The sequence below is a fragment of the Jaculus jaculus genome, chromosome 7, assembly GCF_020740685.1.
Source record: "Jaculus jaculus isolate mJacJac1 chromosome 7, mJacJac1.mat.Y.cur, whole genome shotgun sequence".
In the NCBI taxonomy this organism is placed as follows: domain Eukaryota; kingdom Metazoa; phylum Chordata; class Mammalia; order Rodentia; family Dipodidae; genus Jaculus; species Jaculus jaculus.
In genome coordinates, this window is record NC_059108.1 from 29,288,932 (window position 1) to 29,316,772 (window position 27,841).

At 39.8% G+C, this 27,841-nt stretch overlaps 1 protein-coding gene across 11 annotated transcripts in view; it reads left to right on the top strand.

Annotated features, from left to right (window-relative positions):
- Zdhhc20 (zinc finger DHHC-type palmitoyltransferase 20) overlaps positions 1-27,841 on the top strand; it is a 74,717-nt gene that overhangs the window by 40,788 nt on the left and 6,088 nt on the right. For 4 of the 11 annotated variants that reach the window (XM_045155000.1, XM_045154997.1, XM_045154999.1 and 1 more), the window contains 9 exons: positions 195-218; positions 1,322-1,391; positions 2,574-2,606; positions 4,027-4,147; positions 7,963-7,998; positions 10,052-10,184; positions 19,330-19,456; positions 26,258-26,347; positions 27,640-27,755. In XM_045155000.1, coding sequence (XP_045010935.1) covers positions 195-218; positions 1,322-1,391; positions 2,574-2,606; positions 4,027-4,147; positions 7,963-7,998; positions 10,052-10,184; positions 19,330-19,456; positions 26,258-26,347; positions 27,640-27,755 — 750 coding nt within the window. Of the gene's footprint in view, positions 1-194; positions 219-1,321; positions 1,392-2,573; positions 2,607-4,026; positions 4,148-7,962; positions 7,999-10,051; positions 10,185-19,329; positions 19,457-26,257; positions 26,348-27,240; positions 27,286-27,639; positions 27,756-27,841 lie in introns of all 11 variants that reach the window. The other 7 variants (XR_006638153.1, XR_006638154.1, XM_045155002.1 and 4 more) reach the window with 5 other exon arrangements.

Sequence of the window (27,841 nt, forward strand, 5' to 3'; positions counted from 1 at the left end):
GAAAAAGATAACAACAAAAAAAAAGCCCTTTTTCCCAGATAGCAATATTTTACTAACTCGCTTCTTTTCATTTCTGTTTGTTTGTTTGTTTTTGATATTCCTAAAATGACAATCCCCCGTTTGCCCTTCTTTGTTGTGTATGTTGTCATGTCGACTATGCTTTTTATTTTGTTGACTTGGTTGTCATGTCCTAGCATGCAGAATGGATGATCGTGAAGGTGAGGATTTTTGCCATGAATTCTGGCAACCTAGTAGGTGTTCAGTAACTTTGGAACATATGAATGTATGAATTTGGCAACAGTAACACATATTAGAATTTAGTGGGAAACAGTTTTGTTTGACTCCAAAAATGTATTCTGCTTTTCCATTTGTTGGGGTAAGGATGGCAGACAAAATATATTATGGATTTTTTTTTGTCTGTTTTAGAATTTCAAAGCCAAAATCCCTTAAGATGCCTTAAAGTATGTTTTTTGATGTTTTCCTATAAGTACAATGCTACAGTCAACAAATCATTGGCGTGTAGGACTTAGTAAACTGAATTTTGACCTCAATCTGCCACTTAGCTCAGTGTTTTACATTCTACAACTAACTAACTTACTTTGAATTTACTTTAACCAAATTTGAAAACTGCTAGGAGAATACTTTTCTAAAGTCTTTATATTACTTGACTTTTTTTTTTAAGTTTTATTTATTTGCAAGAGGGGGTGGGAGAAAAAGAATATGAATGGGCATGCAAGCCTCCAGCCACTGTAAACAAACTCCAGTGCATGCACCACTTACTGGGGAATTAAACCTGGGTTGTTCAGCTTTGTAGGCAAGTACATAGCTGCTGCGTCATCTCTCCAGCCCTTCCACCCTCCCTGCCTCTTTCTTTCTTTTTGGTTTTTGACCTGGAATTCCCTCTGTAGTCTCAGGCTGACCTCAAACTCAGTGATCCTCCTACCTCTGACTCCCAAGTGCTGGGATCAAAGGCATGCACAACCAGCCTTACTCTATCTTAGTACTTTTTTTTTTTTTTTTCCGAGGTAGGGTCTCACTCTAGCCCAGGCCGACCTGGAATTCATGATGGAGTCTCAGGGTGGCCTCGAACTCACAACAATCCTCCTACCTCTGTCTCCTGAGTGCTGGGATTAAAGGTGTGTGCCACCACACCCGGCTATCTTAGTACTTTTGATTTGAGAATCTCTCCAGTGCATACTAGTATTTTTAAATTACTAGTGACAAATTTCCCAGTTTTTTAAATTTAGTAGTTAAATTAGTTGCATCAGTTATGCTTGTACATCTTTTAGTATCTTCATTTTTTTTTTCTTTTTTCACATAGCTATCAGATATTGTGAAAAATGTCAGCTGATTAAACCTGACCGGGCTCATCACTGCTCAGCATGTGACAAGTAAGTGTTACCCCTTTGCTTTCATTTAAACCTACCATTAGATCATCTGACAGGTCATACCAAACAGCCATCTCCCTTGTCACTGTTTGCTATGGATAAGGAGGTGATCAGCTGGCATAATACCCAGAAGGAATGTTTGATAAGTTTCTCTGCTAATTGGTACATTCTTTTTAGTTTTATATATGTTTTCTATTCTTAAGCTTACTGTAATATTGAGAAGCCAATATTACCACCTCCTTGTAAGGGAGGGGAACCTTTATTTCTTTATTTCTTATATTAAAATGGCCATAATGCTATTTTCTAAAGGAACTACATAATTGTTTTCAGTTGCCATCTGTAACAATTTCATCCTCATATTCATAGGGAGAAGGTAGTGTGTTAAAAGAAAAATAGATAGTTTGGGACTCTTAAAGGCATCTTATCTTAGACTAGCTGCTTAACTTTCTCAGTATTGGATTTTTTGTTGTTGTTTGTCTGTTTTGGTTTTTGTTTTTTGAGGTAGGGTTTCACTCTAGCTCAGGCTGTCCAGGAATTAACTATGTAGTCTCAGGGTGGCCTCGAACTCATAGCAATTCTCCTGCCTCTGCCTCCCAACTGCTGGGATTAAAGGCATGCACTACCTACCTAGCAGATTTATTTTTTATATCTTTTAAAGATTTGTAACCTTAACTTTAAAGATAGCAGGAAGGCAAAGTTTGGTTTTGTTTTGGTTTTCATTATGATAAAAGTATAGTAGTACTTATTTGTGGGGTAAATTTTTACAAAAATGTAGATGAAAATAACCATTTCCAGACCCATCAGTATTCCATGTATTTACATCTTAAGTTTTATTTTTTGACCTGCACATATTAAAAGTGGCAGGTCATCCATTTGCACTCTATCGCCTTAGCTGACTTTTAAGCTGAACCTTTGTAATGTTCCAAGTATCATTCTCAGATTTGAATGTTAAAGTCATTGAGAAGGGTAAAGTGAATTACATCTACTCGGATGGTTTCACAGTATAAAAAATTATGACTGCTTACCTATAAAGTACCTATAGAAATACCAGTATTATGTTTAGCTTGTTTCTGAGTTGGTCTGTAAGATGTAGTTTTAGAAGATTTTCATGTCAAGTAAAATTATGAAAAGTTATAGTAAAGGAATTTTTCCGCATGTATTTTCTTATGCTTATTTGTTTCTTAGGTGTGTACTTAAGATGGATCATCACTGTCCTTGGTATGTATAAAAACACAAAAAACTGCATGAGCGGGTGGGAAGGTAGGAGAGACTTGAGAATGATTTATTGTTTTTCCCGTGGTAAGCCGTGTTCTTGAGCACTGAGCTATATCCATGTCCCCAGTATTCCTATATCTTGAAGATCAGTGTAATTACTAATACATATTAGGATTGATTGATTTATTTGTGTGAAACATATTAAATATTTTAGTATTTTTTGAGAGGTTAAAAAGAGATGGCAAGGAATAGAGGAAATACAAGAAGAAACAAGCAACATAAAAATAAAAAGGAGGAGAAGGGGAAAGGGATAAAAAAGGAAAAGGGATGGGAGAGATGGTAGAGAAGAGAATCAACTAAAACATTGTCATTTTCAAATGCCATAGTGATACTTAATACCTTTGTATACTTAAAAAAAAGTTTTTAAAATCTTCTGATATTGGGGCTGTGATGACGGCTCAGTGTTTAAAGGCATTTACTTGCAAAGCCTACAGGCCAAGTTTCAATTCCCAAGCCACCCATGTAAGCTGGGTGCAAAAAATGGCACAAGCACCTGACATTTGTTTGCAGTGACAAGAGGCACTGGTGTACCCATGCATGCATACACAGATAATTTAATTTTTTGTTTGTTTGTTTTGTTTGAGGTAGTGTCTCTCTCTAGCTCAGGCTGACCTGGAATTCGCTATGCAGTCTCAGGGTGGCCTCAAACTCATGGCGATCCTCCTACCTCTGCCTCCCAAATGCTGGGATTAAAGGTGTGTGCCACCACGCCTGGCATTTAAAACTTTTTAAAAAATCATCTGACATTTAATTTAAATAGTCATGTTTAATCGTCTGACATTTAATTTAAATAGTCATGTTTAAGAATTAATGCCGTAGCCGGGCGTGGTGGCGCACACCTTTAATCCCAGCACTCGGGAGGCAGAGGTAGGAGGATCGCCGTGAGTTCGAGGCCACCCTGAGACTACATAGTGAATTCCAGGTCAGCCTGAGCCAGAGTGAGACCCTGCCTCGAAAAACCAAAAAAAAAAAAAAAGAATTAATGCCGGGCATGGTGGCACACACCTTTAATCCCAGCATTTGGGAGGCAGAGGTAGGAGGATCGCCATGAGTTTGAGGCCACCCTGAGACTGCATAGCGAATTCCAGGTAAGCCTGAGATAGAGAGAGACACTACCTCAAAAGGAAACAAATAGCAACAACAAAAAAGAATTATCATTATGGAGAGATGGCTCACTGGTTAAAAAGCACTTGCTACAAAGTCTGCCAACCCTGGATTTGATTCTTAGTTACCCACATAAATCTGATGGGCATTTGTAATGACAAGGGACCTTGGCCTGTATGCACATGCATACACACACACACACACATTCTCAGCTGACCCACTTCCAACTAATATACTGTGATTTTCTTTATTTTTCTAGGGTGAATAACTGTGTGGGATTTTCTAATTACAAATTCTTCATGCTGTTTTTGTTGTATTCCCTATTATATTGCCTTTTCGTGGCTACATCAGTTTTAGAGTATTTTATAAAATTTTGGACGGTAAGTCTTTTTTCTCTCTTAAAATGCATATTAAAGGCTTATTTTAAAGATGATTTATTTGTAAAGATTACTTCATACTTTAGTATAAGTAGATACCTTTTTTTTTTTTTTTTTGAGGTAGAGTCTCATTCTAGCCCAGGCTGACTTGGAACTCACTGTGTAGTCGTAGGATGGCCTCAAACTCAGAGCTGTCCTCCTGTCTTTGCCTCTCATGTGCTATCACACCTGGAAGGTGAGGTAGATGAGTTTTGACTTTTATCAGTTAAAATCTGAAATCACTTGAAGGGCCAGAAGGGTATACTTAGCCCTCATAGACATGATTATATGTACATGTAGGTTACAAAAGATATAAACTTTTCTTAGTGAGTTAGATTATCATATTCTAGGTGCTGTGTTACATCACAGAAAACCAAGAACATAACAGCCAAGGACTGACACTGAATTTAAGGGAGCTGATAGATTAGAAAGAAAAGAGACAAGGGATGATAGATTACCTAGAAATTTAAAGCGTTTAGTGAAGGAACAGTTTCAATGTATTGTAAAATTATCCCTAAATTTTATCAAAATAGTATATGTACAGACCAGATAATTAGATAATACTAAAAAGCTTAAAAAAAAAAAAGCAAAACAGTGGTTCTCTATCATTTGCAAGAGGCAGGTCTTTTCACATTTTTGGCAGGAGGTAGGAGGATCACTGTGAATTTGAGGCCACCCTGAGACTACGTAGTGAATTCCAGGTCACCCTGAGCACTGGAGTGAGGCCCTACCTCGAAAAACCAAAAAAAAAAAAAAAAAATTAAAGCTGAGATTGTTTGATATTTTCATCTGCAAAATTGGGGCTGGAGGGATGGCTTAGTGGTTAAGACATTTGCCTGCAAAGGCAAAGGACCGAGGTTCAATTCCCCAGGACCCACATTAGCCAGATGTACAAGGGGCGCACCTGTCTGGAGTTCATTTGCAGTGGCTAGAGGCCCTGCGTCCTCATTCTTTCACTCTGTTCCTCTTTCTTTATCAAATAAATAAATAAATAAAAATAAAATATTTTTAAAATTGCAAAATTCGTAGTAATACTTATTTTATACAATCAATGTACAGGTTAAATTAGTGTAAATAAATACTTGGTACATAAAAAGTACAGGGCTGGGCTGGAGAGATGGTTTAACATTTTAAGGTGCTTGCCTGTGAAGCCTAAGAACCCAGGCTCAATTCTCCAGGACCCACATGAGCTACATGCACAAGGTGACACATGCATCTGGAATTCAATTGCAGTGGCTGGAGGCCCTGGCACACCCATATTCTTTCTCTCCCCCCTTCTTTCAAATAATTAAAAAAATATAAAAAAAAAAAAAGTGCAGGGTTCAGCCAGGCACTGTAGAGGCTGAGGATTGCTGTGGAAAATATGCCTTATAAAACCACTTTATAATTTCATTTACCTTACAAATTTCTATAAAAGGAATAGAATTTTAAACCCTACCCAGTTTTTAAATTCTGCTTAATCTTTTTTAAATTATTTATTTTGAGACAGAGAGAAAGAGGCAGAGAAGAGAATGAGTGTTCCAGGACTTTCTGCCACTGCAAATGAACTCCAAACGTGTGTGCCCCCTTGTGCACATGTGAGACACTGTGGGCGTGTGTCAGTCTGCATCTGGCTATGTGGGACCTGGAGATTTGAACATGAGTTTTTAGGTTTCTCAGGCAAGCACCTTAACCTCTAAGCCATCTCTCCAGCCCAGTGCTTAATCTTTAAAAAAAAAAAAAAAAAAAAAAACTTTGTTTATTTGTTTGAGAGAGAGAGAATGGGTGCACCAGGACCTCTAGCCACTGCAAGTGAACTCCAGACATATGTACCACCATGTGCACCTGGCTTATGTGGGTTCTGGGGAGTCAAACCTAGGTCTTTAGGCTTTGCAGGCAAGTTTCTTAACTGCTAAGCCATCTCACCAGCCCAAATTCTGCTTAGTCTTTAAACCTTGTAAATTACTTCCCTTGAGTAATGTTAGTATAGAAAGTCACAGAATCTAGGTATGGTGGTGCATACATTTAATCCCACCTCTTGGGAGGCAGAGGTAAGAGCTTTGAGGCCAGCTTGAGACTACATTGTGAGTTCCAGGCCAGCTTGGGCTAGAGCGAGACCCTACCTTGAAAGAAATAAATGATGCTTTAATAAAAATCTATCTAAAATAGGTATTTCATGGAGATACAATTGTGCTTCATGACTCAGTGCTTTAATTAGGCTGATTGTAAGTAGCAAGTGATAATGGAAAGTACCTGGATCTTGGGATATGAGTCTAAATTTTGTCTTCCTTGTACTATTCTCAATATGTGACCCTGAATAACTACCTAACTGGTAATTGAAGAAACAACAGACTTTGCATAAACTGTGTCTTTACTTCCTGTGTAGATGCTCTGGGTTCTTAGGCTTTGGACTTGGGGAGACAATGACCTTTCCAAGCTAGCCTGTTCTTAGAGATAGCCAGCCATCCACATACCCAAGAGGACACCTTTCCTGTGCAAAGTAACCAATCCAGCCCAACTACAAGCTTGTCTTCCCCATATTTCCTCTACCCACCCTTATCAGAGGCAGTATTTCTTCTGTGTAGATTCCAGGGCCAGTCACAAGAGAATGGAGAACCAACCCTAGTATCTCAGAGTTCACTGAGATTATTAAAAATTCATCACAAATTAAAAAGAAAATACCTAGTTACCTACCTTAAATCTGCCCCTTTCATCACTTATTTCACAAATATTAATTTAATGCTGTCTATGTGGCAGCAGACTTCTGGGGGTCTGGGATAAATAGTGGTCCTCTCAGGAATTTGCTGAGGGTAGGTGTGGTAGTGTAGCTGCATAGATGGTCCTTACCAAAATAAGATTAAAGGCAGGACTGAAAGGAATCAGTGGATGTCTGGGGGAAGAACTTTTCAGTGTGAAGGAACACATAGGTATCCCTGGCGTGCTTATATCAAGAAGGCTTTTGTAGCTGGCAGGATGAGCGGGGAAACTGATGGGAAGTCCATTAGGTGAAACCAAATGACAAAGGGCCTTCAAGAGTGTTGGAAGGACTGTGTATGTGTTTTACTCCAATAAGACGGGGAGGAAGAGAACTCGTGATGTGGTCTGTAGAGAAAGAAGGTCTGGTTGCTGAGTCTGAGACTCATGGGTGAGGGGCCCAGGGCCAGCACAGCCACCCTGTAGGGGATGCTCTTCCTTTTCAGTTGAAGTAAGGGTCTAGCAATAAAGGTGGTAAGAAGTCATTGAGTCAAGTTTTTGGAACTATTAATCAGAAGTTTAATATATGTGCTAAAACATTTATTCTTTCTAGACATAAGTCTCTTTTAAAAACTGAGTTGAGGGCTAGAGAGATGGATTAGCAGTTAAGGAGCTTGCCTGCAAAGCCAAAGGATCCAAGTTCAACTCCCCAGGACCCATATAAGCCAGATGCACGGGGGGGGGGGGGGAGACATGCATCTGGAGTTCATTTGTAGTGGCTGGAGGCCCTGGCGTGCCCATTCACTGTCTCTCCCTCTCTGTGTCTCTCTCTACCTGCGTATTTCTGTATATCTCTTTCTCTCAAATAAAAATAAAATAATTAAAAACACTGATTTGAAAAGTGCATATTTAAAGAGCACTTGAAATATACTTAAAGAACTAAATGTTCTTACTTGTACTCTTGTATTTGGGGGAAAATAATGTAGATGACCATTAGATGTAACATTTTAGTATTCCCTGTATATGTACAGAATTTCTAAATCCTAGTGTTCAGGTTAACCTTGTATAAAAATCAGTTTTTTAACAGACATCTCTGTTTGTACAAGCTTTGCCGCAGGAAATCTACAGAGAATTGTCCAAAGGTAAAACATATCATTGCCATGACATTCTCATGATCTCTTCATGACACTTATCGTGAATATAGTAATAATAAAAATGTTCTCAGCTAGGAGTTTTGATACAAATCTTTAGTCTCAGCACTCAGGAAGCTGAGGGTTGCCATGAATTTGATGTCAGCCTGGGGCTACAGACTTCCAGGTCAGTCTGAGAATAGAGTGAGACCTAGCCTCAGCTCTTGCCTCTCCCCCCCCCAATTTTTTTTTTCTCACAAGATGGCAAGGTACAAGTGTCAATTTGTTTTAAAGATATGGTGGTTAGTCTGGGGAAAAAGAGACAAATTCCAAAAGAGCCGGTTGTGGTGCTGCAGCTGGTAGGAAATTGCTGAAGAGGTAGAGGCCAGGAGGATCAGAAATACCAGAAGAATTCAAGGCTAAGGGTATGTTTGATAGTAAAGTTTTTAAGGCCTCGAGTTAAATTCCCAAAGTGTCAAATACCTTTTAAATCACAAAAGGGTAGCCTTTAGTTCTGACAGAGTAGGGCACTTGCCAAATGTTTTTGTTGGTAGTAATGTAGTCCAGACTGGCCTCAAACTCACTGTTCAAGGATAACATTGACTTCTGATTCTTCTGCAACCACTTCCCACAAGCCGGGATTACAGGAGTGCACCACCATGTCTGTCTGTTTATTTGACAGAAAGGGAGGGAGGGAGAGGGAGGGAAAGAGAGAGAGAGAGAGAGAGAGAGAGAGAATTGGCATACCAGGGCCTCTAACCACTGCAAATGAACTTCAGACGTGTGCACCCCCTTGTGCATCTGGCTAACATGGGTCCTGGAGAGTCGAACCTCAGTCCTTTGGCTTTGCAGGCAAACACCTTAACCACTAAGCCATCCCTACAGCCCCACCATGTCTGTTTTTATGTGGTGTTGAGATCCAACCCGGGGATTCATGCCTGCTAGGGAAGCATTCTGTCAAATTAGCTACATCCCCAGCCTCCTATACGGCTTTGTTTTAAAGAGCAAGTATTTGAAGGGTTCTTACTATTAAGTAGATATTTGTTTCTTCTGCCTCCTCCTATTCATAGGTGCTAATTGCTTCTAGGTTAAAACTTTTGTAGCTGGGCATGGTGGTGCTGCATACCTTTAATCCCAGCACTTGGAAGGCAAAGTAAGAGGATCACCATGAGTTCAAGGCTACCCTGAGACTACATAGGGAATTTCAGGTCAGCTTGGGCTACAGTAAGACTCTACCTTGAAAAAAACAAACTTTTTTTTTGTATTAAAATGCATGTGACTATAAGGAATAAGAGAAAAATTTTTATTTATAATACCTTGGGATAAAGTTACCAAAATTGGAAGTTAGATACAAAAGTTCCATGGAATGAAGATGGTGAGAACCAGAGCAGCCTGCACCATTTAGTTGTGACCCCAAAGTAAAGACCAGAGAAACAAGAAATAAATTTAATCTGTCAGTCAGTTTGCAGTTATAGTACATATTAAGTTGGTTTTTTTGTTGTTGTTGTTTTGTTTTGTTTTGTTTTTTGAGGTAGGGTCTTGCTCTAGTCCAGGCTGACCTGGAATTCACTATATAGTCTCAAAGTTGCCTTGAACTCATGGCACTCCTCCTACCTCTGGCACGTGCTGAGATTAAAGGCATGTGCCACCATGCCCTGCTTAAGCAACTATTGTTATATAAGTGAAGAAACCTTTGTTTTTTCTGGATGTTGGGAGAAACCTGAATATATCAATGGGTACAATAAGAAAAAATTTCTCATGAATGAATTGCTACAATATTTTTAAGTGTTAAGAGCAATGTTCATATCACTTTCTATACTTTGGTTTCTCTTTAGATTATATAACCCCCATTTTGATGACTCTGAGCTTTTATGGAAGTAGCATGTTTTGATAATGTTGCTTGCTTTTGAAATTGTTACTTTGAGTTATATTATCTCATTTTATTCATCTTCATTTGTGACAATTTTATTTCTTGGTTTGTTCAACTTTAAGTAGAACCAAATTAAAAGTTATATTTTAGAGATTCATTGTCTTCAAAATTAACTCTTCTTTTTTCTTTCCTCAGAATGAACTGACAGAGGCACGTGCAAAATTCCATGTACTTTTTCTTTTCTTTGTGTCTGCAATGTTCTTCATCAGCATCCTCTCACTGTTTAGCTACCACTGCTGGCTAGTTGGAAAAAATAGAACAACAATAGGTAAATGGATTGAAATAAATTATAATTGTATAGGAAAATGACCACAGGTGACTATGATCTGGAGAAGGATGGTAGTGATGGTGTTACAGGAAACAAGTTTTTTATTAAAGTGATTGTACCTAGTACATTTGCTGTATAACAAGCATCATATTGAAGAAGGCCAAATGTCAATAGAGAACTATTTTGTACATTTTATTTATTTTTAAAATATTTTTTATTGACAACTTCCGTAATTATAAACAATATCCCATGGTAATTTTCTCCCTCCTCCCACTTTCCCTTTTGAAAACTCCATTCTCCATCATATCCCCTCCCCCTCTCAATCAGTCTCTCTTTTATTTTGATGTCATGATCTTTTCCTCCTATTATGATGATCTTCTGTAAGTCTTGTCAGGCATTGTGAGGTCATAGATATCCAGGCCATTTTGTGTCTGGAGGAGCACATTGTAAGGAGTCCTACCCTTCCTTTGGCTTTGACATTCTTTCTGCCACCTCTTCCACAATGGACCCTGGGCCATGGAAGGTGTGGTAGAGATATTGCAGTGCTGAGCACTCATCTGTCACTTCTTCTCAGCACCATGGTGCCTCTTGAGTAATACTGTGGTCACTGCCATCTGAAAAGAGAAGGTTCTCTACCCAAAAGTGAGAGTAGCATTAATATCTGGGTATTAAGAGAAGTGCTTACGGGGCAGTTTGGTAGCATAGCATATACTTTTACCCAGACAGCAGCAGATGTTACACCCCTAGGGCTCATGACTACCCCTATTATAGGTTTTCAGTATCAGGGATATATTCCCTCCCATGGAGCGGGCCTCCAGTCCAATTAGAGGGGGTTGGTTTCCACCATGAATTGGCTTATTTGGTCAGGCTGGCCAAATACAACACTAGCATTGTCTACTGTTGGGTATCTTCACTGGTGATTCTCTCCCATTGAACTGTGTGCAGCTTGGCTTTTTCCAGCTTTCTGTCAGCTGGTCTACATGGAGGTTTCCAGCTCAGCTCCAGCAGGAATTATCAGTGACCTTGCAGCCTAAGTATGTGGAGTATTCAGTAATAGGGTCTTACCATCTATTCCTGATGAGAAACCAAGGGCCTCAGCAATGGCCTGTAATGTTCAGGGCCCATCAGGGACTTCCCTAGCCAACAACTCACTGGAAGGTATCCCATCCCTGGCACTGAAAATTTTTCTAGCAACAATCTGTGGCTCCTGTGTGTTTCACTGTCCAAAAAAGTTGGTTTCCATATGACTTATCCTTACCTCCTCTAAGATTTTTGATTAGCCCTCCCTCTATCTTTCCTTACTCAATCTCTTCCCCTGACCTCACTAAGACCTTTTCACCCCCATTAATCTGTTCTTCTACTTACATATATATATATAATACCATCCTATTAAGTTCCCCTCCTTCCTCCCTTTCTATTCCCTTTATATCTGCTTTCTAGCTTACTGGCCTATACTACTGAGTTTTTTTCCTACTCACACAGAACTCCAGTTATTTGTAGCTAGGATTCACATATGAGAGAGAACATACAACGTTTGGTTTTCTGGGCCTGGGTTACCTCACTTAGTATAATCCTTTCCAGATCCATCCATTTTCCTGCAAATTTTATAACTTCATTTTTCTTTACTGCTGAGTAGAACTCCATTGTATAAATGTGCCGCATCTTCATTATCCACTCACTCATCAGTTGAGGACATTTAGGCTGGTTCCATTTCCTAGCTAGTGTGAATAGACCAATAAACATAGTTGAGCAAGTATCTCTAAGGTAGTGAGACGAGTTCTTAGGATATATGCCTAGGAGTGCTATAGCTGGGTCATATGATAGATCTACTTTTAGCTGTCTCAGGAACCTCCACACTGATTTCCATAATGGCTGGACCAGATTGCATTCCCACTAACAGAGTAGAAGGGTTCCTCTTTTCCCACACCCTCGCCAGCAGTTATGTTCATTTGTTTTCATGATGATAGCCAGTCTGACAGGAGTGAGATAGAATGTAGTTCTAATCTGCCATTTCCCTGATGACTAGAAATGTAAAACTTTTTTTTTAGATGTTTATATGCCATCTGTGTTTCTTCTTTTGAGAACTGTCTATTTAGTTCCGTAGCCCATTTTTAATTGGGTTGTTTGATTTCTTATTTAATTTTTTGAGTTCTTTGTATTTCCTATATATTAATCCTCTATCAGATGTATAGCTGACAAAGATTTTCTCCCATTCTGTAGGTTGCCTCTTTGCTCTATTCACAGTGTCTTTTGCCATACAAAAAACTTCTAATTTCATGAGGTCCCAGCGATTAATCTGTGGTTTTATTACCTGAGCAATTGGGGTTATATTCAGAAAGTCCCTGCCAAAACCAGTATGTTGAAGGATTTCCTCTAGCAATTTCAGAGTTTCAGGTCTGATAGTAAGGTCTTTGATCTATTTGGACTTAATTCTTGTGCATGGAAAGAGATAGGATCTAATTTCATCCTTCTACAGATACATATCCAGTTTTCCCAGCACCATTTGCTGAAGAGGCTCTCTTTTCTCCAATAAATATTTTTGAGGTTTCTTTTTTGCATTTTTTAATTGACAATTTCCATAATTATAGACACTAAATTTTGTCGAAGATCAGGTGGCTATAGCTGCCCAGACTTACATCTGGGTGCTCTATTCTGTTCCATTGATCTACATATCTGCTTTTGTGCCAGTACCATGCTGTTTTTGATACTATGGCTCTGTAGTATAGGTTAAAATCAGGTATGATGATACCACCAGCCTTATTTTTGTTACTCAAATTTGTTTTAGATATTTGAGGTTTTGGGGGGTTCCAAATTAATTTTTGGATTGTTTTTTCTGTTTGCGTGAAGAATACCATTGGAGTTTTGATGGGGATTGCATTAAATGTGTAGATTGCTTTTGGTAATATTGCCATTTTCACAATATTGATTCTTCCAATCCAAGAACAAGGGATGTCTTTCCATTTCCTAGTGTCTTGTGCAATTTCTCACTTGAGTGTTTTTTGTTTGTTTGTTTGTTTTTCGAGATAGGGTCTCACTCTAGCCCAGGCTGACCTGAAATTCACTATGGAGTCTCAGGGTGGCCTTGAACTCATGGCAATCCTCCTACCTCTGCCTCCTGAGTGCTGGGATTAAAGGCGTGCACCACCACTCCCGGCTCACTTGAGTGTTTTAAAGTTTGCATTGTAGAGATCCTTCACTTCCTTGGTTAGGTTTATTCCAAGGTATTTTATTTTTTTTTTTGATGCAATTGTGGATAGGAGTGATTCTCTGATTTCATTCTCTGTGTGTTTGTTGTTAGCATATAAGAAGGCTACTGATTTCTGTGTGTTTATTTTGTATCCTGCTACATGGCTATAGGTGTTTATCAGCTCTAACAGTTTGCTGGTAGTCTTTAGGGTCCTTTATGTATAGAATCATGTCATCTGCAAATAATGATAACTTGATCTCTTCCTTTCCAATTTGCATCCCTTTTATGTGTGTCTCTTGCCTTATTGCTGTGGCTAAGACTTCCAATACTATACTAAATAAAATAAAAAAGTGGGGACAGTGGACACCCTTGTCTTATTCCTGATTTTAGTGGAAAAGCTTCCAGTTTTTCTCCATTTAGTTTTATGTTGGATGTAGGCTTGTCATAAGTAACCTTTATTATGTTGAGATATGTTCCTTCTATTCCCAGTCTCTGTAGGGCTTTTATCATGAAAGGATGTTGGATTTTGTCAAATGCTTTTTCTGTATCTAATGAGATGATCATTGTACGTTTTATTTTAATATTTTAATTTTTTACCTCCAACCAGAAAGGGAGAAGGGGAGTGAATAAATGGGCACTTCAGAGCCTCTTGCCACTGCAAATGAACTCCAGATACATATGTCACTTTGTGCATCTGCCTTAATATAAGTAGGTACTGGGGAATTGAGCCTGGGCCTTCAAGCTTTGTGTGCCGGCCTGCAGCACAAAGGCTAAAACAGACCCCGAAGGAGGGAGTAGGAATGAACCTGAGACAAGAACACAAGGAATGGAGCCAAGACAAATTCTGATCAAGGCTCAGGTTTATTCAGGCAGACACAAGCTTATATAAGGAAGATAGAACTCAGGTGCCTATGCCTTATGTTAAATAATGCCTGGCGTCATCTCACCTGGGCTGCCTTCTCACCTAGGCTGTAGTACATGGCCTTTGTGTTAAGAGATTAAAGACCACCTGTAGCTCCCCTGCAGCTCCGGACACTTTACAAGCAAATGCCTTCAATTGCTGGGCCATCTCTGCCCTTTATTTTATAAAATTTAGTAAGTAAAAGCTGTCACCACATTTTATACAGTGTTTTAAAAAATATTATTTATTTATTTATTTATTTATTTGAGAGAGAGAGAAAGAGATAGGGAGTGAGAGAGAGAATGGGCATGCCAGGGATTCCAGCCACTGGAAATGAATTCCAGATGAATGCACTTCCTTGTGCATCTGGCATACATGGGTCCTGGGGAATCAAACAGGGGTCCTTTGGCTTTGCAGGCAAACGCCTTATCTGCTGTCTTCTCCGGCCCTATACAGTGTTTTTTTTACGAAACCAATCTGAAGGCTGGGTATGGTGGCACACACCTTTAATCCCAGCAATTGAGAGGAGGATTGCCACGAGTTTGAGGCCACCCTGAGACTCCATAGTGAATTCCAGGTCAGCCTGGGCTAGAGTGAGACCATACCTCGAAAAACCAGAAAAGAAAAAGAAAATCCAAAAGATAGGTAGTAGAAATTCATTCTCAGCCAAAAACCTAATACATCAACAAAATATTATATATATATATTTTTCTATTTTCACCCACAATTACACATTTAAGTGGCACATGTTGTGAGGAATAATTTTCTAAATGTTTTATTTATTAATTTGCAAGCAGAGAGAGAGAGAGAATGAGAATGAGAATGGGCACATGAGGGCCTGTAGCCACTGCAAATGAACTATGGAATCATGTACCACTCTGTGCATCTGGCTTTACATGGGTTGTTAGGCTTTGCAAGCAAGTACCTTAACCACTGAACAATCTCTATCCCCAGGAATAATTTTTCTTTTTTTTTTTCCTTTTTTGAGCTAGAGTTTTACTCTAGCCCAGGCTGATCTGGAATTCATTGTTTAGTCTCAGGGTGGCCTTGAACTCATAGCAGTCTTCCTACCTCTGTCTCCTCAGTTCTAGGATTAAAGGTCTGAGCCACGATGCCCAGCCACAGGAAAATAATTTTTTTTACCACGTTTGGCTCAGGAATAATTTTTTTTTTGTTGTTTATTTTTATTTATTTATTTGAGGGTGACAGACAGAAAAATAAAGAGGCAGGTAGAGAGAGAGAGAGAGAGAGAGAATGGGTGCACCAGGACCTCCAGCCACTGCAAAGGAACTCCAGATGCATGCACCCCCTTGTGCATTTGTCTTACATGGGTGCTGAGGAATCAAGCCTCGAATTGGGGTCCTTAGTCTTCACAGGCAAGTGCTTAACCACTAAGCCATCTCTCCAGCCCAGGAATAATGTTTTTGATGCATCTCATTATTTTCACTTCTAAGTCCTTTGTCAGTGATGCTTAACACATAATATCACTAGTATCAGCATTTTCTCCTTTTCCTTGTGAAAAAAATAATGAGGCCTCATGTGGTGGTGCACGCCTCTAATCCCAGCACTTGGAAGGCAGAGGTAGCAAAATTGCTAAGAGTTCAAGGCCACCAAGACTACAGAGTGAGTTCTAGGTCAGCCTAGAGCAAAACCTTACCTTGAAAAATCAAAATAATAATAACAACAACGAGATGAACCAAAAAAAGCAAAGCTTTGCCAAGCATGGTGGCACATACCTTTAGTCCTAGCATTCGGGTGGCTCTAATAGGGGATCCCCATTAGTTCAAGTGAGTTCCAGATCAGCCTGGTCTAGAGTGAGACCTGCCCTTGAAAAGGAAAAAGAAACACAAGGAAGAGTCCCCTAGGATGGTCAAGTAATAGCACAGATATTTTTGTGTGTGATGTCTGTGTTCATGTTTGTGCAGATTCATATGTGCTTGTGCTTTCATATAGAGAGGCCAGAGATTAACCTCAGGGGCAGGAAGATACCTGAGTGCTAGGATCATAGGTATGTGAGGACCTGAGTTCAGACCCTTAGAAGCCATATAAAAAAGCCAGGTCCAGTGGCATGTGTGTGCAATCCCAGCACTGGGAAGGCAGAAGAAACAAGAAGATATCTGGAGCCTAAGACCAATTGGTCTGCTGAATCAGTGGGTCCGGGTCTTGCTGTATTCTTTTTCCATGTGAAAGTTCCTTATATTCCTTAAGTATATGTCCTCTACAACCTTCCCTGCCATCCTTTTACCCATAGTCAGAAATAACAAAAAAATTTGCTTATGTACAAAGCCCAGCACTAAAAACCCCCCATGATAGCTAAAAACTGAAACGTTTCACATAGAAAATTAGAGTTCTTTTCAAAATTGATAAATGTGGTAGTGGTAGGCCTGTTTTCTCAACTGCTATCAACCACTTAGGGCTAAGTAGTAGGCAATTGCAATGGATGGAGCATGTGCACTTGAGTTTGCTCAAGTTCTCTCAGCCTATTTTGTATGAAGCCTGTCTGCACTGTGTAAGTCTGCTTTCCTTCACCCTGACATCAAACCTGAGCTTGACCAACTTGAAGGAAGCATGATTTGTGTTAGCTTATGATTTCTGAAGTTTTAGCTCAGAATTACTTCCTCTGTGTGTGCGGTGGCATATGCTAGAGGAAAGCATGGGGTGCAGCAAAGAAGAAAGATAAAAATAGTGGGAGAGAATGAAAAAGGAGGGGGGAAATCCTTCAGGATCCCATTATATATACCCTTTCCACAGTATCTTTGATTTTTCTGTCCCTAGATTTTTTTCCCCAGAATTCCTTTACCAATTCATAGCCTGGAGCTTTCAGCAGTTGGCTTCATCCACATGTCTAGCCATGCGATTGACAGCTGAAAGAAACTAACTCCCACAGAGAGAGTTACATGGAAGATCCCACCTCAACTCTGTTAGTTTCTGGTCAGGCTCCTCATGAGCTGTTTCCCACATTAATATAGATATTTCACTGTATTCCTACTCTACCCATTTGCAAGTTCTCCAGAGAAAAATGAAAAGTCATGAGCAAGTGCCCATCTATTTCACTTCTATAGGCTTCCACAAACATTTCTTTTTGCCTACCTGTCACTGTTAACCTTCCTCTAACTTCTGAAAAAAGATGTTGTTCTGATAGTCAAGGTTCATCTTAAAGTTCTTCTACATATCTTTCTTCTCCTCTGAGATTCTTCCCTTCGGTTTTTACTTTCTTATGCTTTTCTCATCTTACTTCATAAAACATGTTTTACAACAAAGTAAAATTCCCTGTCAACCCCAACTTTTCCTAGAACTCACTTTATGTCAGTGACAACCAAACTTTAATGTTCTCTAGCCTCCTGTGTTTCCTTACTGATCAAGAATGTGCTTATTTGTCACAACTTCCATCTTTATATACCTCTACCCTCATTCCCAAGACACATGGAGTCTACTTCTGTACTCCCAGAAGATTTCAGGTACTGTATTAGCACTTATCACATGTAATTTTGCTAGACTATAGAATTTTCATAAGAATTTCATCAAATATTTTTAAAGACTTATTAAAGACTTTATTTTTATTTACTAGAGAGAGAGAGAGAGAATGGGCATACCAGGACTTCTAGCCACTGCATACAAACTCCAAATGCATGTGCCACCGTGTGTATCTGGCTTTTGTGGGACCTGGAGAATTGAACTTGGGTCCTTAGGCTTCGCAAGCATGTGCCTTAACCGCTAAGCCAACTCTCCAGCCCTCATCAAATATTTTTGTTTGGATTCCAATACCTAGTATTATACTATTAAGAACATAGTAGGAGCTGGGTGTGGTGGTACACATCTTTAATCCCAGCACTTAGGAGGCAGAAGTAGGAGGATCACTGTGTTTGAGGCCCCCTTGAAACTACATAGTGAATTCCAGGTCAGCCTAGGCTAGAGTGAGACCCTACCTCAACAACCCCCCCCCAAAAAAAAAACATAGTAGGAATTTAATAAATAAGGAGTATAGTTAGACAAGTTTTAACAACTTAAAAATTAAATTCGAGCTAGGGAGATGTCTCAGCCTTCAAAGGCAATTGCTTGCAAAGCCTACTGTCCTGGATTGAATTCACTAATACCCATATAAAGTCAGATGCACTAACTTATGCATGTATCTGGAGTTTGGTTGCAGCAGCAAGAGGCCCTAGTACACCATGCTCATTCACCTCCCCCCAATAAATAAATACAGAAGTTTATGAAAGAGGGTCTAGAAATTTAGCTCAGTGGCACAGATTTGACTAGCATGTACAAGGATTAATTAAATTCCTAATACCACAAAACTAAAATGAAATAAAAAAATATAATTAGAGGGGCTGGAGAGATGGCTTAGCGGTTAAGCACTTGCCTGTGAAGCCTTAGAACCCCGGTTCAAGGCTCGATCCCCCAGGACCCACGTTAGCCAGATGCACAAGGGGGCGTACATGTCTGGAGTTCTTTTGCAGTGGCTGGAGGCCCTGGCACGCCCATTCTCTCCCTCTCTCCCAACCCCCCCCCCCCCGGTCTCTTTCTCTCTCTAAGTCTGTCACTCTCAAATAAATAAATAAAAATTTAAATATATATATATATATATATATATATATATATATATTTACATATATATATATATAAAAATTAGAAAGTTTTAAAAGGTAATACATATTAAACATACTTTATTTGTTATTCAAGGATATTAGATAATTATCTTGGTATTACTTTATGTGGTTGATGAGGTAAAATGTACTTTTTCCTAATTAAGTCAGAAATTTAAGTGTACTTTTTTTTTGAGGTAGAGTCTCACTCTAGCACAGGCTGACCTGGAATTTACCATGTAGTCTCAGGATGGCCTTGAACTCATGACAATCCTCCTACCTCCGCCTTCCGAGTGCTGGGATTAAAGGTATCTGCCACCATGCCCGGCTAAGTGTATTTTGTTTGAAATGACATAATGTATACATTGTGGGATTCAGTGTGGCATTTTAATACATGTGTACAATGTATAGCAATCACATCAGGAATTTAAATAAATTAGGTTTATATATTTGTATATACTTGGTTTTTCACAGAATCATTCCGTGCACCTACGTTTTCTTATGGACAAGATGGAAATGGTTTCTCTCTTGGATATAGTAAAAATTGGAGGCAAGTCTTTGGGGATGAAAAGAAATATTGGCTACTTCCAGTATTCTCAAGGTAATTTATAAAATGTAAGAATCTGTAGCATTTTTTGTGGCTGAGCAGATAGATGGTTTAGAGGACAAAATGCTTGCTCTGCAAACGTGAGAGCTAGAGTTCAGATTCCCAGGATGCTTATAAGTGCTAGGTGGGTGTGTTGGCCACCTGTAATCCCAGGGCACAAAAGGCCCATACAGGCAGAAAAAAGATTCAGAGATTTTTATGAGCCTTAAAATGAGAACTGAAAATACCTTGGACATGTACAAAATATTTTTCTTTTTAAATTGGGTGCAGGAAAAGTTTGAACATACATTTGAATTGGACGTTGAAAAACAGTTTGCAGAACCACAATTTATACTTTCAAAAATTCTACCACATTTATAAATTATATCTTTCTTTTTTTAAAAAAACATCTTGTTGTGTGTGTATGAATGGACCAGAGTCTCTTGCTGCTGTAACAAACACCTGCCCAACTTTACATGCTGAGGAATTAAACCCAGCCTGGCAGGCTTTGCAAGTAAGTGCCTTTAACTGCTGAGCTGTCGTCTCCTCAGCCCTTCTTTTCTTAAATGAAGTAAAGAAGATATATCATTCAGTTTTACCTCATGTAAATGTTGTGCCCCAGATGATTCATAGTTTCTGTCTCCCTAACTCCAGCCATTTTATTTTAGGCCATCTATACACCACAGTTATATTAGAAGGAAGCATTTGAAGTTAAAGTGCCTCTTTTGTATATGTATGTGGTACTTGTACATGTGTGTGTTCATATGCTTGGGGATACACATGTGGGTGTGCATATAGAGACCAGAGGTTGACATTAGGTGTCTTTAAGGCAGGGTCTCTCACTTCAGCTCAAAGCTCACTGATTCAGCTAGTCTAGCAGGCAGGCTTGCACCAAGTATCCACTGTGTTGGTGATTGCAGCTAGGCTGCTGCATCTACCCAAAATTTGCATGGGAGCTGGAGATCTGAACACTGGTCCTCATGCTGGCACAGTAAGTACTTTATCCAAGTGTGTTTGTAAGATTTTTCAGTGCCAAGCATAGTGGTTCATGCCTCTAATCCCTCTACTTGAAAGACTGAGGCAGGATTACTAGGAATTTGAGGGTAGTAAGACAACTGTCTCAAACAAAAAATGGGGTTAGAGACATGGTTCAGTTGTTAAAGGCACTTACTTGCAAAGCCAACTCACCTGGATTAAATTCCCCTGCACTCACATAAATCCAGATGCAAAGTGAGGATTGCCCATGTGATTTTGGCATACCTGAAGTCTATGACAATGAGAGGTGGGATCAGGAGAATTTGGCAGTCGTGAGGCCAGCTAGTATGACCCATTTGTACTGACAAGAGACCCTGCCTGAAAGGAGGCCAGGCATCTTGAAGTTCCCTGTAACCTCCACGTAAGTGTTGTGTCATGCATGCTGGTACATATGCACAAATAATTTTCTTTTTTCAACTTCTTATTGAAAACGTCCATAAGTATAGACAATATACCATGAAAGATCATAATCCCCTCCCATGACCTGAATTACTCCCAAATCTCCCCTCCACTGAACCTCTTATTTTTTTCCTGTTAGACTTCTGTTTTGATGTCATTGTTATATAGGTTTTGTGTAAGAGGCATTCAGAGAATATGGGTGCCTCAAGTCCTTCTGCCACTGCAAACTCCATACACATGCACCACCTGTGCATCTTAGGCCTGTTTTGTTTTGTCGAGGAAGGGTCTCACTGTAGCCCAGGCTGACCTAGAACTCACTCTGTACTCCCAGGCTGGCTACAAACTGACAGTGATCCTCCTACCCTCTGCCTCCTGAATTCTGAGATTAAAGGTGTATGCTACCATGCCCAGCCATTATTTAGTTTTTTGAGTTTTTTTTAATCTTAAATATCTTATTTATTTATTTATTTGCAAGGAGAAAGAGACAGGGAGAGAGAATGGGTACATCAGGGCCTCCAAATGCTGCAAAGGAACTGCCACTTTGTGCACTGGTTTACATGGGTACTGGGGAATTGAGCTTGGGTCATTGGGCTTTGTAGGCAAGCACCTTTACTTCTGGACCATCTCTCCAGCCCTGTTGTTTTGCTTTGTCTGTCTGTCTGTCTGTCTGTCTGTCTGTCTTTCTTTCTTTCCTTCCTTCCTTCCTTCCTTCTTTCTTTCTTTTTGTTTCTGTTTCTATTTCTGTTTTTGTTTTTGTTTTTGTTTTCCCTAGGTAGGATTTCACTCTAGCCAGGCTGACCTGGAATTCACTATGTAGTCTCAGGGTCCCTCAAATTCTTGGCGATCCTCCTACCTCTGTCTCCAGAGTGCTGGGATTAAAGGCATGCGTCACCACACCTGTCTAGAATATATTTTACTGATTGATTTATTTGAGAGAGAAAAAGAAGCAGGAAGTGAGAGAGTGAGAACATGGGTGTGCCAGGGTCTCTTGCCACTACAAATAAACTCCAGACACATGAGCCACTTAGTGTGTCTGGCTTTACGTGGGTACTCCAGAATTGAACCCAGGCCACCATGCTTTTGCAAGAAAGCACCTTTAACCACTGGGCCATCCCTCCAGCCCTTTGTTTTTGTGGCAGGGTCTCTGTAGTAGACAGCCATACATTGTTGAGATGAACTGCCAGACCAGGCACAGTTGTGGGAGGAAGGGATTTGTTAAAGCAGGAGAAGTTCCATAGTGGCAGAAGAAGCTGGCCCACTTCCATAGGACCAGGCAGACAGAAAAGCTACCAAGAAAAACAAGCCAACCTCTTTAGGAACTCCAGGCAAAGCTCAGGTACTTTGCATATCTTTAGACTGGAATTTCAAATCCACCCCAAACCTTAGGGCTGGTCCCTAGGATCCACCCACAGTGAGACTCCTCTAACCAGGTGGCTGCAGATCTAAATTACAGACTTTTAATAAACTTGTAGCCTTGAATTCATGGGAGTCCTCCTACCTCAGCTTTCTCTTTCTTTTCTTCTTTTTTTTTTGGAGGGGTGGGGCTAGGGTTTCACTGTAGTCCAGGCTGACCTGGAATTCACTATGGAGTCTCAGGGTAACCTTGAACCCAGAGGGATCCTCCTAACTCTGCCTTCCAAGTGCTAAGATTAAAGGCATGCCCCACCATGGCCAAGTCTGTTTAGCTTCTTTTGTGCTGGTATTAAAAACACGAACTACCATGTTTTGCTGAACCCTTCAGCTTTTTAAAAAATATATTTTTGTTTATTTGGAAGAAAGAGAATTCATTATGGGCACATCAAGACTCTTGCCACTACATGCAAACTCCAGACGTATGTGCCACTTTGTGCATATGGCTTTACACGGGTACCTCGGAATTGAACCTGGGCCAACGAGCTTTGTAAGCAAGGGCCTTTACCACTGAATCATCTCCCAGCCTACCTCTCAGTTTCTCTTTATTTGTCAGTTTCAATTTTTGTTTCTCAAGGAAGGATCTCGCTCTAGCACAGGCTGACCTGGAATTTACTATGTAGTTCAGGGTGGCCTTAAATTTACCATGATCCTTCTACCTCTGCCTCCCAAGTACTGGGATTAAAGGTGTGTGCCACCACACTCAGCTTCAGTTTGTTTGTTTGTTTGTTTTTTATTTTTTCAAGGTAGGGTCTCACTGTGGTCCAGGCTGTCCTGGAATTAACTATGTAGCCTCAGGGTGGCCTCGAACTCATGGGGATCCTCCTACCTCTGCCTCCCGAGTGCTGGGATTAAAGGCGTGCACCACCATGCCTGGCTTCAGCTTCAGTTGTTTAAAGTTAATTTGCAAATAGAGAGACAGAGAGAGGGAATGGGCCTGCCAGGGCCTCTAACCACTGCAAATGGACTGACTCCAGACACATGTGCCACCTTGTAAATCTGACTTTACATGGATACAGGGGAATTGAACCTCGGTCTTTTGGCTTTGGTGGAAAGTGCTTTAACCACTAAGCTGTGTCTCCAGTCCCTGGCTGCTGATGCTGCTTCTTTTTTTTTTTTTTTTTCCCCTTGGTTTTTCAAGGCAGGATCTCATTGTAGCTCAGGCTGACCTGGAATTCACTATGTAGTCTCAAGTTGGCCTTGAACTCACGGCGATCCTCCTACCTCTGCCACCCAAATGCTGGGATTAAAGGTGTGCACCACTACACCTGTCTCCTAGCCTCAATTTTGTGAGTGTGTGTGTGTTTCATGACCTATACACTCTATTTCTGCATATTCATGCTCACTCTCTTTGTTTTTAATATTTATTTATTTGCAAGCATAGAAAGAAAGAAAGTGAGGGAGAGAGAAATAGAAAAAAAGAGACCACCAGGGCCTCCTGCCATTGCAAATGAACTCCAGACACATGAGCCACTTTATGTGGGTGCTGGAGAATAGAACCCAGACTGTCAGGATTTGCAAGCAAGTATCTTATCAACTGAACCATCTCTTCAGCCCTCAAGTTCACACTCTTGTGTGTACTGTATTCTCTCATATTTTCAAAAGTTTTCTAATATATATCTAGGAATGTACAATACTTAATTTTAAGGTTACTTTCTGTTATTAGTAAATTTATGATTACAGTGAGTCCTTCCTGTAAGACTACTTCCTGGTTTGCATGATTTTTGAAATGGTAAGGAGTCAATTTTTTTGTTTTGTTTTATAAGGAGCCAACCACAAGGAAGTCCTGCCATTCTCATTTTAAGATTTTACCACTGGCTTTAAGCAGTTTGATGGTGGTATGGTATTTTTTGATGTTTATCCTACTGGTATTGATCAGGCTTCTTGGACTTGTGGGTGTGCAGTTTGGATTAGATTAGATTTTTTTTTTTTTAATCAGTGAGCCTTTAGTTGTTTTGTCATAGCTTTAATCATTAGAGATTTGAGTGATTCCTTCCCTCTTTTCCTCCTCTCCCTACTAGCTTTCCTCGCAGATATCCGTATTGATCCATGGTTATTCAGCCTTTCCTTCAATTCATTTAATTTCTGCTGTTGTGCTAACAAGTTTTTGATGTTGTGTTTAAGCTGCTGGTAAGCCCATTTGTTGAGTTTTCATTTCAGATGTTATGTTTTTCAGTGCTGCACGTTCAATTTCATTCTTCTTTTGTCTTGTATTTTGGTTTTCATTTAATTAGTCTTTTTCCTTTAAATTCATAAATGTATTTTCAGTGGCTGTATTGAAGTTGTTGATTTTCATGAAATTGCTCTCTTTTGGATTATTTCCTATTGGCTGTTTTGATTTTGCTTTCTTTAGTTTGGGCACATCTGGCACTTTCTTATTGATCAGACAGTGAACACCTTAAATGCTACATTGTTAAGTGTTTTGATTATATTGTCTTGCTTTACAAAGGCTGAATTTCATTATGCTTTAGATTGCTGTTTTTGAGGCTAAGTTTAGTTGGGATCTTCCAAACCCATGTGTTCAGAAAGGTTTCCCTTCTGGCTTATGAAATGTAATGCCTCCCAGTGCTATAGTGCTCTATGCATTTATTCTTTGTAAGCTTCCCAGCTATTTTCTTAGGTTCTCCTGTGTCAAAAGACACAAATACAGCCCTGTGGCCATTTCTCTGAGTATCTTCTTCCTTAGGTCTATCTCAGGCTCGAGCCACCTCAGCTTCTCAAAACTTCCATCTCTGTCACCTGATTTAGTGAGATCAGCTTGTTGTGCTTACATCCCCTCCAGTGCTAAGATCCTGCCAGACAACTGGGACTCACTCATTTTATTTATTTACTAAGACCATAGTCCTCTGTTGCCTGATTTAAAGTCAGTCATTTTGTGTACTGTCCTGTTCTGTTTGCCATGACAAGCTTACAGCTATTATGTCTTGGGTAGATGTGCAAGTCCTTTTTTTTCTGATATGTTAAGAATGTGAAAAAGACATAACTATGATTTTTTGCTTTTTCTGAATTAGGGTCTTGCTCGAGCCCACGCTAACTGCAGCTTACTCATTTTGTAGCTCCAGGCTAGCCTTGAACTCGCAATGATCCTTCTACCTCTGTCTCCTGGGTGCTGGGATGAAAGATGTGCATCATCACACCTGGCTACTTTTTCGTTTAGATTATAACAACTACTTTTTTGTATTTTTGGGCTAGGATCTTGAAGGCAGATGTTTTCTTTTTTATCAAGTACTGTGTTCCTACTGCATACACACCACCCAGAATATCATAAGCATTCAGAAGCTGTGTGCTTTGTTTGGTGGCTGATTTGTTTGTTTTGCAATACTGGCGAACCCAACTAGCCCCAGACCTCTTGTGCCACACTTACTTCATCCTTAACTCTAGATAATGAATGCCGTTTGAATGATCATGTAGAGTATGTGAAAGTTACCTTTCAGATTTCAGTCTGACCTTGAGTATTATTTTACGTGATTGTGATAAGGTTACCTAGATTATAATGACTACAGAATGAATTCCAGGTCAGCCTGGGCTACAGTGAGACCCACCACAACCCTATACAGCCACCCCCCAAAAGGAAGGTCAGTAGTTAATGTGTTAACTTGGCACCATGATCTTAATAGTTTGTTTGTAATCACATCATAAAAGAAAAGGGCTTATATCTTCATGTCAATAGTAATACTCTAAAATTATATTTAAAACTTAAAGTTTTGTTACTTGAATCTCTGAGTTGACAAAACCTCTGAAAAATAATATTCAATTTGACCACTTTGATTAATTTTATTTTTCGAGGTAGGGTTTCACTGTAGCCCAGGCTGACCTGTAATTCACTATGTAGTTTCAGGGTGGCCTCAAACTCACAGCAATCCTCCTACCTCTGCCTCCTGAGTGTTGGAATTAAAGGCATGCACCACCACACCCAGCTTACACTTTGATTAATTTATATGACTCATATAATTACTATTTCTCGTTCTACAGCTTGGGTGATGGCTGCAGTTTTCCAACTCGCCTTGTGGGAATGGATCCAGAACAAGCTTCTGGTACAAACCAAAGTGAACATTCCAGAAGGTGGGTTTCTTGACCCTGAGATTTTCATTGTAACTTTACCTTTGTTATACATATAGTTTATGTATACATGCAGCAGTAGTGCAGTATGCCAACACAGATCAAAAAAGAGCTCTTCTACTTAGGTTTTTGAGCTAATTTGGGTCTTTCAGAGCAGGGTACTTTTAAGAATAGGGAAGAGGAAGCCACTGTTGTTCTAGTAACCATTTGTCTTAATAACTAGATTTAGCAACTGTTGTCAGAATAATGAGGAGTCAGAAGTACAGCCGGGTGTGGTGGTGCACACCTTTAATCCCAGCACTGGGAGGCAGAGGTAGAAGGATTGCCATGAGTTCAAGGCCACCCTGAGATGACAGAGTTAATTCCAGGTCAGCCTAGACCAGAGTGAGACCATACTTCAAAAAACCAAAAAAAAAAAAAAGTAGTATAATTTTGTTCCCATCTTAAAGGGACTATCTTAATACAATTGTGCAGCAAGCAAACAATTTCCTAAATTCAATGAAGTAGGTCACTTTAGATGAAATTTTAAAGAAGCTGAAGATGTTTCTGTCACAGTTAAGTAGAACGGGAAGAAGGGGCTCTAAGCTCAGTTAAGGTAGGCTTCAGTGCTACACAGAAAGCCTTAGACCTTTAAGTTCTAGCACTTAACTGTGGTTTTGAACAAATCATTGAAACAAACCAGTTTTAGCCTGTCAGCTGAGGATAATGGAACCTACCCCCAGGGCTCTTAGAGGTTGGAGATAGTGTGAAAGCACCCAGCACAGCATGCCTGGCCTGCAATAGGCACCTGGCCAATCCTGTTTTGCCTTCCTTTCCTTCCTTCATTCTCTTTCTCTAGTTCTTTTAGTTAGAGAAATAAGTCTACGCTAAATCACTAAATCATTTTTTCCCCTTAGATCTAAACTGCAGAGGTAGAAAGCAGAAAACTTGGGAGACGACAGGTAACTTTTTGTACTGGCCACAGACATAGCTCTTCACCTGTCCTTGTGCTGCCTACAGCTCCCGATTAACAAGTGTTAAAAACTCTTTCCCACTGGCCTCTGAAGCTGTTTTTTCAAATCTAACTGATTGCATTGACAGTTTTGGAACACACACTCATGGGCCCACAGCCGTTTGATGGGGGTGGTTGTGGGCATATTTTTCTTTTGAAGGTAGCCTTTTCAGAGTGCTAAGATCTCATAAGTTGCTCTCACATATTTAGGAGAAGGAATACTAATTTGCTGCTTGTTAATTTATTAAGTCTCCTTAATCGAGCATTGAAATATTCACTGTATTATTTGCTCCTTTTTTTTCAGTATTGGCACAAGTCAACCTTTTCCTATCAAACCACTTAGTGAATCAAAGAATCGTTTGTTGGACAGTGAATCCCAGTGGCTGGAAAATGGAGCTGAAGAAGGTGTCGTCAGATCAGGTAACAGTTCTCATCTGCTTCAAATAAAAATCTTGATATTTAAAGCTGGGCATGGTAGCACATGCCATTAATTCCAGCACTTGGGA